The sequence below is a fragment of the Dryobates pubescens genome, chromosome 1 (genome assembly GCF_014839835.1).
Source record: "Dryobates pubescens isolate bDryPub1 chromosome 1, bDryPub1.pri, whole genome shotgun sequence".
NCBI classification, from domain to species: domain Eukaryota; kingdom Metazoa; phylum Chordata; class Aves; order Piciformes; family Picidae; genus Dryobates; species Dryobates pubescens.
Window position 1 is genome coordinate 27530597 of NC_071612.1, and position 14459 is coordinate 27545055.

Genomic DNA, 14459 nt, shown 5'->3' on the forward strand with positions numbered 1-14459 from the left:
GCTGGGGAGATGAGCTAGGCAGGGGATCAGAGCTGGAGTGGAACTCTATGTCTGACAACTGATAAAAGAGGCCCCTGTTGAGAGAGGGTTAAAAGGAGAATTGTATTGAAACTCTTGATATTTATTGGCTGTTTCTACTTCTCTCTCCTCTGGTGAAACTGAGTTGAAGTAAATTCAGTCAAAACCAGCTTAAGTGCAGGCTGATGCCCCGGCACCAGCATCTGTTCACCCTTGCCTTTGGTCAAGCCTGCGTGTTGTGCTGCCACCAGCACTGCTGCAGGCTCTGCGGCAGCTGCCTTGTTTTGAGGACTAACCTGGTTGAAGACCACAGGCTCACAGGATGTCAGGGGTTGGAAGAGACCCACAGAGGTCATTGAGTCCAACCCCCCTGCCAGAGCAGGGCCAGATGATTGAGCTCAGGTCACAGAGGAACATTCTTTGTGTGACCACCGAGCTCTGAGTTTCAAGAAGCCTGGACACTCCCACCTGAGTTGGTGCCACCTCAAATGCCCTCGGAGCCAGTTCTGCTTTACATTCCTTATCTAGCCTGATACTCCTTTTTGAACATTTTTTTTTCATTCAGGCCTGCAATAAGCCTTGGGAACAGCTCTGGGGGTGTGGATCTGCTGCAGTCTACCTCCAGATCATTTCCACTGCAGCTGTTTAATTTCCAAAGCACACAAACCCCAGAGCCTTTTCTGGTGAAAGCACTGATGTGCCCTAAGCACTAATAGGTATTCAGGCACTGGGAGCCACGATTCATTGCAATAAAAGCATGCTTTGTATTTTACCACTTCCATCCCCAAACTTTTAACTTTATGAACCAGATCCAAAGAGCTAATCAGTTCTCATTAGCAGGAAAATGCATTTGAAGAGCAGCCTTTCTGGTGAGCACTTTGATATCTATGATGGTATAAAACAAGTAAATGAGCCCAGTAGGTTGAGCAGAAATGAAGGAAGGCAGCCACGAGCCCAGATGCTACTGCTGCTGCAGGAAAGCAGACTGTTCCAGTTCACCATCTGGAGTCTGCAGCTGCCAAGCACATCTTGTGAGCACTCAGTGGGGCTGGATCCATCGCTGAGGCACGTTACCTAGCATGGCAGAGGCTCACACAAAGCCACTGCTCCAGTACCAGCAAGAAAGACCAACTGGAATCATCACATATCCATCCTGGCTGCAGAAGGCAGCTAGGAAAGAGCTGTCCATGTACAGAAGTGCAGCCTCTGCTTCGAAGTTTGGGTTGAGCTACTCAAAAAAGCTGTACCACTACCTGGGTGAACAACACAGGGTTTCTGTCCCTGCCTGTTTGGGTTGGGTTTGGTTTGTTGGGGGTTTGAAGTATGTCCTATTTACATATCAATGCACAGCTTTGTGGTCACAGGCCAAATGCCAACGCTTTGGACTATAAAAGGATGCAAGTAAAACAACAGAGGCAAATGATCACAGAGTGTCTACATCCTCTTCTCCTTTGCTGTTTCACATCTAGTTTGTGAGCATGAATCTGTGAATTGAGTCAACCCAAAAAAGCAATTAAAATATGATTCATGCAGTCAGCCTGTTCCATTAATCCACATCCTACCCATGAAAATCTCCCCCAGCAGAATCATGATGAAAATCAGTCAATGCCACAACCAGAGAGGCATCTGGGAAAGCCTGGGATCTAAGCCTTAAGACATTACCCTGGGAGAGGCAGGTGCAACTCACAGGATTCTGCTCCAGTCCCATGAAGAGAGGAAGAGGAGCTGTGACTTACAGCAGGTTTGTGTGAGCAGAAGAGAGAGCACTACTCATAAAGCCCAGTCCCTTGGCTTCCCCTGAGCTGTAGGATCATTCACTCCCCAAGGTTCCTGGGCTTCATCATCCTTTCAATGTCAGGTGCTTGCTCTAGTGCAGAGCAGCCAAAAGAGAGGAGCATCATGAATATCCCCACATGTGCTGAGGCTGTTCTGGTTACTAACAAGAGCATTCTGAGCTCCAACCCTTAGTACAAGCTGTGGAAAAATAAACAGCCTGCTATGGGTTGCTTCATCCAAGCTGTGGTCTGACTGCAGAGGGACTGTGGTAGCCCTGGCCCAGAAGTTAATAAAGCTGTAAACTGCAGCTCACTGAAGATTGGCTAAGCATTTCCTTTCCAGAGACTGACACTCAATGGCAGATGCTTTCATGACTCTACACATTAACAAATACTTTTTGTAGTCTGAAGGGAAAGTTTCATGGATCTCAGACTCATCATGTGGGTGAACAGAATTGCTTCAGATACCCTGAGACTCAGGTGGAACATGAGGCAGTCCTGTGAAGAGTGAAGCCAAGAAGAGACCTGGTAAGAGGTTTGGACTGAATGAACTTGTAAAGGGGAAGCTGCAGCAAGAATCTGAAGCATTCTCCAATCATTGCTTCAGTGCCAATAAGTACAGACCAGCAGATGCACTCTAATCACAGAACCTCATAGCTCAGCTGAAATACCCTGGCAGGTTACTCCTATTTATTGAGAGAGGCTCTAAGGAGTCTGAGTAATCCAGCCATAGCTATTTGACAACACTGCATCCTAGGTAGCTGAAACTCTGGATTGGAGCATTGCTCAACCTTTCATCAGCTCACAACCACTCACTGACACAGAACTCCTCCAATAACCATTCCACATCAAGTAATCTGCCTCCATTGCTGGGAGTATTTCCAAAAGCTTTACCTGATGGCTTTGCACCTCCCTGGGCATGAAAGTGGTTAGAAGCATTTCTAGAGACTTCTTCATGCCTCTTTGCAGCCTTTTGCATGCTACTCCACTTGGTATCCCCCCACACACAATCAACACCAGCAGTTAATGGATTGGGTGCAAAAAGTCATTTTAAGCCACCCTTGATGATATATATTTGTTGGTTTCAAAACAACATCCTGCACAACTTTCTGCTCCTGTGAACCCCTGCTGGAGCTGTGCTGTGTGAAACATTTCCTGTCTGAGCTTTTGGGTGTCCCCAGCTGGGGTTGTTCAGTGCAATATGCACAGTGTGCTAACCAATGCTGTACTATAAAGGGTAACACAGAGCAGTATCTCATGGCCTGCCTAGGCTCCAAAGCCTCCAAGCTGAGCAGCACTGATTCTGGGGGGCTTGGAGAAGCACTGAATCACAGAGTGCTAAGGGGTGGAAGGGACCTCCAGAGATCATGCAGTCCAAGGGCCCCTGAGAATCTCCACTCTCCATCATTTTTCATCAGTCCTGGCTCACTGGAGAGATCCCAGATGACTGGAAACTGCCAACATGGTACCCATCCACAAGAAGGGCCGGTTGGATGAGCCAGGGAATTACAGGCCTGTCAGCTTGACCTCAGAGCCAGGAAAGATTATGGAACGGGTCATCCTGAGTGCAATCACACAACACTTAGAGGATGGCCAAGGGATCAGGCCCAGACAGCATGGGTTTAGGAAGGGCAGGTCCTGCCTGACCAACCTGATCTCCTTCTATGATCAGGTGACTGCCTGGTGGATGTGGGGAGGCCTGTGGATGTAGTCTACCTGGACCTCAGCAAGGCCTTTGACACCGTTCCCCACAGCAAACTCCTGGCCAAGCTGTCAGCCCATGGCTTGGATGGGAGCACACTGCGATGGGTTAGGAACTGGCTGGAGGGCCGAGCCCAGAGAGTGGTGGTGAATGGTGCCACATCCAGCTGGCAGCCAGTCACCAGTGGTGTGCCCCAGGGATCAGTACTGGGCCCCATGCTCTTTAACATCTTTATTGATGATCTGGACGAGGGCATCGAGTCCATCATCAGTAAATTTGCTGATGATACCAAGCTGGGGGCAGGAGTTGATCTGCTGGAGGGTAGAGAGGCTCTGCAGAGGGACCTCGACAGGCTGAACAGATGGGCAGAGTCCAAGCGCATGAGATTGAACACATCCAAGTGCTGGGTTCTGCACATTGGCCACAGCAACCCCATGCAGAGCTACAGGCTGGGGTCAGAGTGGCTGGAGAGCAGTCAGGCTGAGAGGGACCTGGGGGTGCTGGTCGACGGTAGACTGAACATGAGCCTGCAGTGTGCCCAGGCAGCTAAGAGGGCCAATGGCATCCTGGCCTGCATCAGGAACAGTGTGGCCAGCAGGAGCAGGGAGGTCATTGTGCCCCTGTACACTGCACTGGTTAGGCCACACCTCGAGTACTGTGTCCAGTTCTGGGCCCCTCAGTTTAGGAAGGAGGTTGACTTGCTGGAACGAGTCCAGAGAAGAGCAACAAAGTTGGCGAGGGGTTTGGAACATAAGCCCTACGAGGAGAGGCTGAGGGAGCTGGGGTTGCTTAGCCTGGAGAGAAGGAGACTCAGGGGTGACCTTATTGCTCTCTACAACTACCTGAAGGGAGGTTGTAGACAGATGGATATTGGTCTCTTCTCCCAGGCAGCCAGTACCAGAACAAGAGGACACAGTCTCAGGCTGCACCAAGGGAGGTTCAGGCTAGATGTTAGGAAAAAGTTCTATACAGAGAGAGTGATTGCACATTGGAATGGGCTGCCTGGGGAGGTGGTGGAGTCACCATCATTGGAGGTTTTCAGGAGAAGACTTGATGGGGTGCTTGGTGCCATGGGTTAGTTGTTTAGGTGGTGTTGGATTGGTTGATGGGTTGGACGCGATGATCTTGAAGGTCTCTTCCAACCTGGTTTATTCTATGTATTCTATGAAATGGTGCTTAGAAATGGTGTACAAAAGCTGAACTACAGCAGGAAGAAAGGAGGAACAAGATGTGAACCTCTCATGTCACTGAAGATAAAATCAGGCATGTGCAGCGATGCCAGCAAGGTGTTATTGGTGTGGGTTTGCACAGCACTGCTCGAGGTGCCCAGGTGCATGTGGTGGCTGGGAAGCACACAGTACACAGCACAGTCGCTGCCAGATGATTTATGAGTTTAAATGTGCCCTGAAATATTTAAGATGACAGAAGTGCTCAAAATATCTAGAAGTCATTCAGTAGCTGTTTCTTTATTACTTTGCCCAATTAATGAAAGGATGTAAACTTGACACTAATTTAGGAATGCATTTGGCCTCTAACCATTCTGATCCCTCATGATGTGCTGGGGACATAAAATAAACTCCATTTCTGGGTGCCTGAACCCATGCAGACATATTTACTACTCCCAATAAAACTGTCTCTAAACTCTATAATGATACTGCAAAAATTACAGTACCAGGAGAGAAAGGTCTTGAGCAGGAAGAGGTTTCAGGCAGAGCAAAGAGGAGAATACAGCATGAGTCTTGAAATGAATAGAATAGAATAGAATAAACCAGGTTGGAAGAGACCTTCAAGATCATCATGTCCAACCTATCATCCAACACTACCCAATCAACTAAACCATGCAACCAAGCATCCTGTCAAGCCTCGCCCTGAACACCCCCAGCGACGGCAACCCCACCACCTCCTCAGGCAGCCCATTCCAATGGGCAATCACTCTCTCTGTGTACAACTTCCTCCTAATCTCCAGCCTAAACCTCCCCTGACGCAGCCTGAGACTGTGTCCTCTTGTTCTGGTACTGGTTGCCTGGGAGAAGAGACCAACCTCTGCCTCACTACAACCCCCCTTCAGGTAATTGTAGAGAGCAATAAGGTCACCCCTGAGTCTCCTCTTCTCCAGACTAAGCAACCCCAGCTCCCTCAGTCTCTCCTCATAGGGCTTATGCTCCAAGCCCCTCACCAACCTTGTTGCCCTTCTCTGGACACGCTCCAGCAAGTCAACATCCTTCCTAAACTGAGGGGCCCAGAACTGGACACAGGACTCGAGGTGCGGCCTAACCAGTGCAGTGTACAGGGGCAGAATGACCTCCCTGCTCCTGCTGGCCACACTGTTCCTGATGCAGGCCAGGATGCCATGCAAATGAGAGACAATGGAAGAGGGAAGGGGAGGGAGGAGCGAGGGGAAGGGGAGGGAGGAGCGAGGGGAAGGGGAGGGAGGAGCGAGGGGAAGGGGAGGGAGGAGCGAGGGGAAGGGGAGGGAGGAGCGAGGGGAAGGGGAGGGAGGAGCGAGGGGAAGGGGAGGGAGGAGCGAGGAGCGAGGGGAAGGGGAGGGAGGAGCGAGGAGCGAGGGGAAGGGGAGGGAGGAGCGAGGGGAAGGGGAGGGAGGAGCGAGGGGAAGGGGAGGGAGGAGCGAGGGGAAGGGGAGCGAGGAGCGAGGGGAAGGGGAGCGAGGAGCGAGGGGAAGGGGAGCGAGGAGCGAGGGGAAGGGGAGCGAGGAGCGAGGGGAAGGGGAGAGAGGAGCGAGGGGAAGGGGAGAGGGGAGAGAGGAGCGAGGGGAAGGGGAGAGAGGAGAGAGGAGCGAGGGGAAGGGGAGAGAGGAGCGAGGAGCGAGGGGAAGGGGAGAGAGGAGAGAGGAGAGAGGGGAAGGGGAGGGAGGAAAGAGGAGCGAGGGGAAGGACATCTCTTGGACACAAACTGAGCTGCCAGTTTGTAGACGTTGACGTGAGGGTCATGAAGCAGATGCAGGCAGCTAAATGAGATCAAGCAGAAGAATGCTGATGGCAATGGCTGCTGGATCAGCACAGAGTGGTGGACAGCGACAGCTCCGATTTGCGTGAGGTCAGGAAGAGCTGCCGAACGATGCGGCACGTCTGACCCCCGGCATTCCGTGTGAGGGCAGACTGCTGACAGTTCAGTCAGCAGCACCAGCGGCCGTGTAGGCGGATGGCTCAGCTCAGGTGTGTGCCTCCGCCTTTCAGCGAGGGTCTGATGAGCATCAGCTTACAGTGAAATCTCTGCTTGGTAGCAAACAGCTTCTGCGCCCCTTGTATAATTTGGCTGCTTTGTAAGAGGTGTTGTATAAGCTGCAGCAATTTATCCCTCTCCTCATTTGATTAGTCAGGGCAGAAACTATTATTGCAAGTTACTCTTACCACTGAGAATTAATTTCAGCACAACACAGCTTAGGAAAGGATATGCAAAAGCAAATGGCTGGAGCGAGCTGGAGCTGCAGCTAGCACCTGAAGCACCACAAATGCTTTCTTTAATTGCAGAGGGAAATGATTCATCCAAATAAAGATCCAATTTCCATGCAGAACTCAGATAACTGCTCTCTCTGCCCCAATAATTTACATGCTGATTTTTAACGTTTAACTACTGTTACTGAACCAAACCCAGGCTGTTTGAGAAGCTGGCAGCTAACAGAGAGGTTTGTCTCCAGCTGCTTTCTTGCGTGCACTTTTGCTACAGGTATGAAGAAAGGGATTTCAGGTAGTCAGCAGAGAATCATCCAAAACCTCTGCTCCTCCATGGTCTCCACTAAAAGTAGCACTGCATGGATGAGTGGTGACACATTGATGGCTTGGGTATCTCATCTCTGACACAAGCAGATGGTGTGTGTGTGTAGGGAAGAGTGCAAACCAGAGCAGGAGTAGAGCAGTGATGCTCCAGTGCTCTCCTAGGTGACAGCTTCAAGCCTCAGGGATTTTGAGTGCTAGGTCACAATGTTAAGAGGCAGTTCACCATAACCAAGAGGGGAATAGAAGGCAGACACAAGTGACTCTAGCCCCTTGCTTTAAGGAAATTTCTCTTCCTTAGATCCTGAAATATCAGGAGCAATACAGGAGTGAAAGGGGGAAACAACCTGCCTTGGAAGGTCCTGGCAGGCACACAGCACCCAGAGGACAAAGCATCCCTTACTGCTCCTCCCCCAGGTACCGCACGGGGCACTGCTAAGTGCATTGCTAAGTGCACTACGGACACCAGAGCTTTGTGTGTCACCACGGGGAGCAGTGCTTCAGGAGCGGCTGTGGCTTGCTTCTGAGAAACGTTCTGTGCTAAGGGACATCACTTTGCCATCAACAGCAGCACCAGCATTCGGGCTGTCAGAGAGTCTGCATCACCCAGGCACACATTCCACCTGCAGGGTATGAGATTAAGGCTCAGCTCAGTAAGAATCAAAACTGAACTCAGCATCTGGATCATAAAACTGGGTTTGATGCTGAGAATTTAAAGGATGCTCCTGCTCTGGCAGGAGACTGGACTGGGTGACCTCTGGAGGTCCCTTCCAACCCCTAACAGTCTGTGATTCTCTGACTCCTAAATTGCCAGTGTGCTAATCCCACAGGCACTGATGTCTTGCTGGAATACCCAGAGCAAGGGAACAAAGCTAAATGCCAGTAACTGAAAGTAAGTTAATTCAATTTTCAGGAAAGCAAATATTTGAAAGTTCTGAGCTCCTTGTTGCAGTTATTGCCAGAGGAACTGATTAAGAATGAGCTGCCCAGTAAGCACTGTTGGCTCAGCTAAAACACACCATCATTATTTAAAAGAAGGCAAACATCCACAAACTGAAAATAAATACACAAATGCATTGCCTCTACCCTGTCACATGAACTGAAGTGGTTGTTGCCCTCACCTACCCTTCCCATGCTTCCAGCATCCCTTTTCAATGGGGAAACTCTTACAAGAGGCCGCAGGAGTACTAATTCAGTGCACATCAGGGAGAGTGCAGTGAATGGCAGAGGAGGATGTTGCCTCCACACTGCTTTTGAAACGTGGGGAAACAATACCTGAAGGGATCCTGCAGGAAGGCTGCAGAGGGACTTCTCCTCAGGCTGTCTGCAGACAGGCCAAGGGGGAAGGGTTTGAAGCTGAGGCAGAGCAGGGTCAGAGTGGAGCTGAAGAAGAAGTTGTTCAGCAGGAGGCTGCTGAGACTCTGGCCCAGGCTGCCCAGGGAGGCTGTGGCTGCCTCCTGCCTGGGGGTGCTGAAGGCCAGGCTGGATGAGGCCCTGAGCAGCTGAGTGTAGCTGAGAGGTGTCCCTGGGCATGGTGTCGAGGTTGGAGGAGATGAGCTCTGAGCTCCCTTCCAGCCTGAGCCATCCTAGGATTCTATAAACTACCTGTAACAGACTCTGCTGACATGGGAGAGAAGTACAAGCTGTGAATCTGTGCCCCTGAAGCTGATTCCAAATCAGTCCTGACAATGCCCAAAAATATCTGCAGCAATGAGCCAACACTGACCTTGCCGAGCAAACCCCTCTGATGCTCCCAGGGCACCTCCACAGCACACATTGTTTATAGGCAGCTTTCCCCAAGCAGACAGGCTCTGGACACTACAATTTCCAAAAGCCACTGCAAGGTCAAGATGAAATTGCTTAAACTGTCCTGTAAACAGATTTTTATTTGCTCCCCACAGTGAACTCAATCATTTTCACAAGGTTAAGTAGGGTGCAGAGTGTTTATTCCCTTTTGCTGTTGGAAAATTTACCAGTACTGTGCCAATAAATCTGCATAGCCAAACCAACATGAAAGTGAGGAATGAATTTCAGTCCATTTTTCCTTCAACAGAGACAATTTCTAACCAGATTTATAGAAATTAATTAGGGCTGTGAATAGTAATTACAATATAGTCACAGAAGCACAGAATGTTAGGGGTTGGAAGGGACCTCCAGAGACCCCCTAGTATGGCCCACGCCTAAAGGATTGCTTTCCAGATAAAGCCAGGACAGCCTGGTGTGCTGCAGACACATGCAGCTAGCAGAAAACCCTGGAATGGCTCAGGCTGGAAGGGAGCTCAGAGCTCATCTGCTCCAACCTCAGCTCCAACATGCAGCTCTGAGGTCCCCCCAGAGTCTTCTCCTCTCCAGGCTGCACACCCCCAGCTCCCTCAGCCTGTGCTCACTGCAGAGCTGCACCAGCCCTGGGATCATAAAATCACAGAATTGTCAGAGCTGGAAGAGACCTCAAGGATCAGCCAGTTCCAACCCCCTGCCATGGGCAGGGACACCTCACCCTACAGCAGGTTGCTCACAGCCACATCCAGCCTGGCTGGAAACACCTCCAGGGATGAGGCTGCCACCACCTTCCTGGGCAACCTGTGCCAGGCTCTCACCACCCTCATGGGGAACAACAACTTGTGGCCCTTTTCTGGACTTGCTCCAAGAGCTCTGTGTTCTCCTGCTGGGCACAGCAGAACTGGAGGCAGCATTCAGAATGTTTAGGGCCTCTTTGTCCTGGGTCCTCCATGCCTCCACAGCTCTCTTTCTAAATAGCTGATCGAAGAGTAAAGCACCAGGTCTGGACTAGACCCCAAAGGACAGGCACATGAAGTTACCCAGGTGGGAATAGCTTTGGAAGTGTCTGTGGTTCCTACATCTAATAATCCTCTGCCACACAGATACTGATTGTCTGCAGTTTTTGTGTGACACACAGCTCTTGGGGCAATTACTTGTAACTGGGATAGATCTTCACATTATTTTTACACTCTGCACTGGAAGATGGAGGCTGCAGAGCTGGAAGCTTCTCTGCCCTTCCCAGCTACATAGACCTGATAAAAGGACTGCTGTACCCTTTGCCTGCCCTGTATTTACACATTTACACATCACAACCAAACCATATTTCCTCTAATTACTTCTTTGATGAGCTATTCAACACCCATCCTGAAGGACAGCTTGCTCTAGTTACCACAAGAGGAACAGCCTCCCAGCACACCTGATTCTCCTCCCTCTATACAAAGAGCAGGGCACAAGTAGCTCAGATTCAGAATGCCACTTTCAGATGCAGTGTCAGTCCATCCAGCTGGAGAAGCTGCACACTGAACTCAGAAAGGCTTCCATTGTGCCAACTGGCTGCAGCTGTACAGCTGCAAACAGAAAGTCAGCAGCTAGCACAAGCTAGCACTGCTGCAACTGACAGCCAGCAATGAGAAGCCCATGCCCTGGCTCTCCCTGACCCCTTCAAGTGCTGCAGTTATTCTTGTTTTGGTAACAAGTTCAACAGCAGCTTATGGCAAACCAGCAAATCATTTACACCAACGTCAAAGCAGCTCAGCTTCACAGGTCTCTCATCGTGGCCAGAGTCCTGCTCTGTGCAAATGCTCTTGCAAGCAGGCAGGCAAAGGCATTTTCCCTTTCTAAAGGCTGATGGCCACACTTCTGATTTCCTAGCAGGGGCCCCTGAGCCACTGTCTAGTTGAGAGGTGTCCCTGCCCATGGTGGGGAGGTTGGAGGAGATGAGCTCTGAGGCCCCTTCCAGCCTGAGCTAGGATTCTGAGTGGACAGTGCTAGAGCAGCTGCAGCATGGAAGGTCAAGCACTGCCTAGACAGGGAGGCAGGAGTTTCAAATACTTGATTGGAATGCACAAAGTCTCTGCTTTTGAAAGCATCTTCTTAGGCTCTTCAACTTAGCTGCTAAATTCAGCTCTGGAATAGTGGCAGAGCTTGTTACACTGCAACATGCTCCCCACAGAAGCAGCAAGAGCACCTGTGGGGTCCTGTTCTGCAAGCACCCTGTGCTGAAGAAAACCCAGCTGACAACACAAAGCATAAAACAACAAATGGCAGCAGTAATGAAAGAGAAAAACCACAACACTAAAGCACCCACAACCCACCCCCCAAGCAAACACACACCCCCACGCCCCCAAACTTCTACTGAACCTCAGTGCATCAACAGGAAAGGCTCACAGTAAATCCAATTTGCTCATCCCCTGGTGGCAACTCACAAGTAGCAAAGCATCTGCAGAGCATGTCCCAGCAGGCAGTGATCCCAGGTAACTCTGAGCATGGCAGAACATTAGCAGGCACAGGACCATTTCAGAAGTGTGTTCAAAGTTGGCTTTGTTAGCTGCTTTGGTTTTGTTTACAACAATTTAATGGAGAATAGAAACTTGATATGAACCCAGGAATTAGAAGCCTATTACTAGCTGCATCAAAATATGGCTCATGAAGGTCCAAGTCCAAAGAAAGACCACAGTGACCTGAACAAAGCACTGCTGGAGTGTCCTTGCTTGCTTCTGACACACACAGACATTACAGCACTGCTAACCAGTGAGCACCTCTATCACCTCTATCCAAACAGAGCTTTGGAGGTGGCTGGGCAGAGAGCAGCTGTCACTGTTTGCAGATCTTGTCTCTGAAAGTGGTACACCTGAAGTGCTGGGTAACATCTTGCTGCTGTTAGATACCCCAGGTGGAGACTGTCTGGCACAAGAGTTTGGCTTTTACACCACCTACCAACAAGCAGCAGCAAGACAACTACTCTCAGTTCTAGGAGAAACACAGTCCCAATGGTCAGGAAAGCCTAAGCCAGTAGAGGAACAAGAAACTGAAAAAGCCCCCTCAGGTGACCTAGCTAGGCCAGGCTCCTCCTGAGAGAGACACTGCACAGAACAGACTCAGCAGCTCCTGCTGATTGCTACCAGTGGTGACAAGCAGCCCAGACCAGCTTGGTGCAGGAACTGCAATGCTTGAGGTTGGGCAAACAAAACCATCTAAAACCCAGGTGTTTTCAGCAGGTATGGTCACACAGAATCTGATTAACCAAAACCATCTGGACAGAGAGAAGGCACAGCTCCACTCACTGCAGCAGGTACACCACAGGCACAGAAACCTGGAGTGATGCTCAAAGCAGACATAATTTTAATCCAACAGCAGCCCTCTTATGCAGCGCAGCAAGAACTCAAACTACAAGTTACTACTTCAAGAAACAGGATACAGAAAGTTGCTGTGATACTCACCACTGTGAAATTCATAACCTTCAAAATCCATATTGTCATTGCTAAGTTAACAATCATGGTAACCAACAGCAGAAGGACAAAGAAGTATAAGCACCTCTTTCGCCACCCATATATCCCCACTGGGTAAAACTGAGGATGTTCAGTCCTGGGGAGGCTGTTCTGTTGTGTTGCTAAAATGTACTGCTCTCGTGTCATCTGCAAAAGAAAGATGTAAGCTTAGGTAAGCAAATGACAGCTCTGCATTCCACAGCTTTTATCACACCAAGGTTATCTGAGAACACAGGGAAAATCACTTTCTGTGGGCACAGGAGGGGTGCCTCCATTCAGCACAAACCAAGCACTGCTGTTGCTACTGCACACTGAGTCAGACTTTGGTGGGCTTCACTAATCTAGAATGGCTCAGGCTGGAAGGGAGCTCAGAGCTCCTCTCCTCCAACCTCCCCACCATGCCCAGGGACACCTCTCAGCTACACTCAGCTGCTCAAGGCCTCATCCAGCCTGGCCTTCAGCACCCCCAGGCAGGAGGCAGTCACAGCCTCCCTGGGCAGCCTGGGCCAGAGGCTCAGCAGCCTCCTGCTGAACAACTTCTTCCTCAGCTCCACTCTAACGCTGCTCTAAAGGAAATTGCCTTTCTTTTTACCAACAAAACTCGGTGACAATCACACCAAAGTGTCAGCTGACTCAGTTGGAAATAAACCCACTTGAAGGATCAAATGCTGGTCTGATAAGATTCTGTAAATTGGAAAGCTCAGAAGTGTTTATGTAAACATCTGGATTGCAGGATACTTATCCAAATCAGGACTCTTGAGCTTTTAACATCTGCTTGTTGGTGAATGAGATATTAATGGCATAAATTAACTCCCTGTGAATAATCCCAGCCACAAGTCATGGAATACACACCCAGATCACAGCAACAGTGCAGAGATCACTGACAGCAGCCAAACAGATAAGGACTTTCTAAAGCAGTTCTTAAATAAGCCAGTAAAGAGACATGTTGTCATTTGCAGTCTTTGCAATCACAAATGATATTTTTTTCCCATAATTTCAGTTAAATGCACATTTAGCAGTTGTATTTACACTTAAACTTCCACAAACAGAACTCGTCATCAGCAATGTCTCTCAGGCTTGACAAAGAGTCAGCAGGCTTCAAGACCTTAAGTCATCCCTTTAGCACAGGACCCTAGGATGGCCTCAGAGCTCATCTCCTCCAACCTCCCCACTATAGAACTTCTTCCTCAGCTCCACTCTAACCCTGCTCTGCCCCAGCTTCAAACCATTCCCCCTTGGCCTGTCTGCAGACACCCTGAGGAGAAGTCCCTCTGTAGCCTTCCTGCAGGATCCCTTCAGGTCCTGGCAGGCAGCTCTGAGGTCCCCCCAGAGCCTTCTCTTCTGCAGGCTGCACAGCCCCAGCTCCCTCAGCCTGTGCTCACAGCAGAGCTGCTCCAGTCCTATGAATCTTCATTAACAGACAGAATGACAAAACATAAAGGAGCTCAAAAATACAGAACTGCAGCATGACAGTAGTCAGATGAGTTGTAGGGGTGAAAAGATGGAGGAGAAACTGTAACTAGCAGGGGAAATCCTTCACGTCAGCACTGAGAGGGAAAAAAGCAAACACAACCAAACCAACCACATTTATTTATTGGTTCATTTATCAATAAGCAATCTGCTCCTAACTGGCCACAGCTCAGGGTATCCTAGAGATGATCTCCCAGAGCCAGCTGTCTCTCTGCACTCGCCCTGACAGTCACACAGCCTCTGGCCAGCAGCTCGTGCTGTGCACAGCTTTCTTTTTGTGTGCCCCTACAGCAGCTCATCCGTTCTGCTTCTACTCTACTCAGCACGTGGCACTAATGGGGCTTACAGATGAAGTATTACTTTCTTCTTTCCTTCATACACTTCAGCTGAAAGTTTACCTTCTGTAGTGAGAAACAGATCTCATGGAGCAGGAAGTGCTGCAGGAACTGTGACATTGCTCATGCACTAAAAACACAAGTACTACCTCACACAGGAC

At 49.8% G+C, this 14459-nt stretch overlaps 1 protein-coding gene across 2 annotated transcripts in view; it reads right to left on the minus strand.

Moving 5' to 3' along the window:
• SGCZ (sarcoglycan zeta) overlaps window positions 1–14459 on the minus strand; it is a 206552-nt gene that overhangs the window by 83187 nt on the left and 108906 nt on the right. For both annotated transcript variants that reach the window (XM_054163374.1, XM_054163300.1), the window contains exon 2: window positions 12446–12640. In XM_054163374.1, the coding sequence (XP_054019349.1) occupies window positions 12446–12640 (195 nt within the window). The remainder of the gene's footprint in view (window positions 1–12445; window positions 12641–14459) is intronic.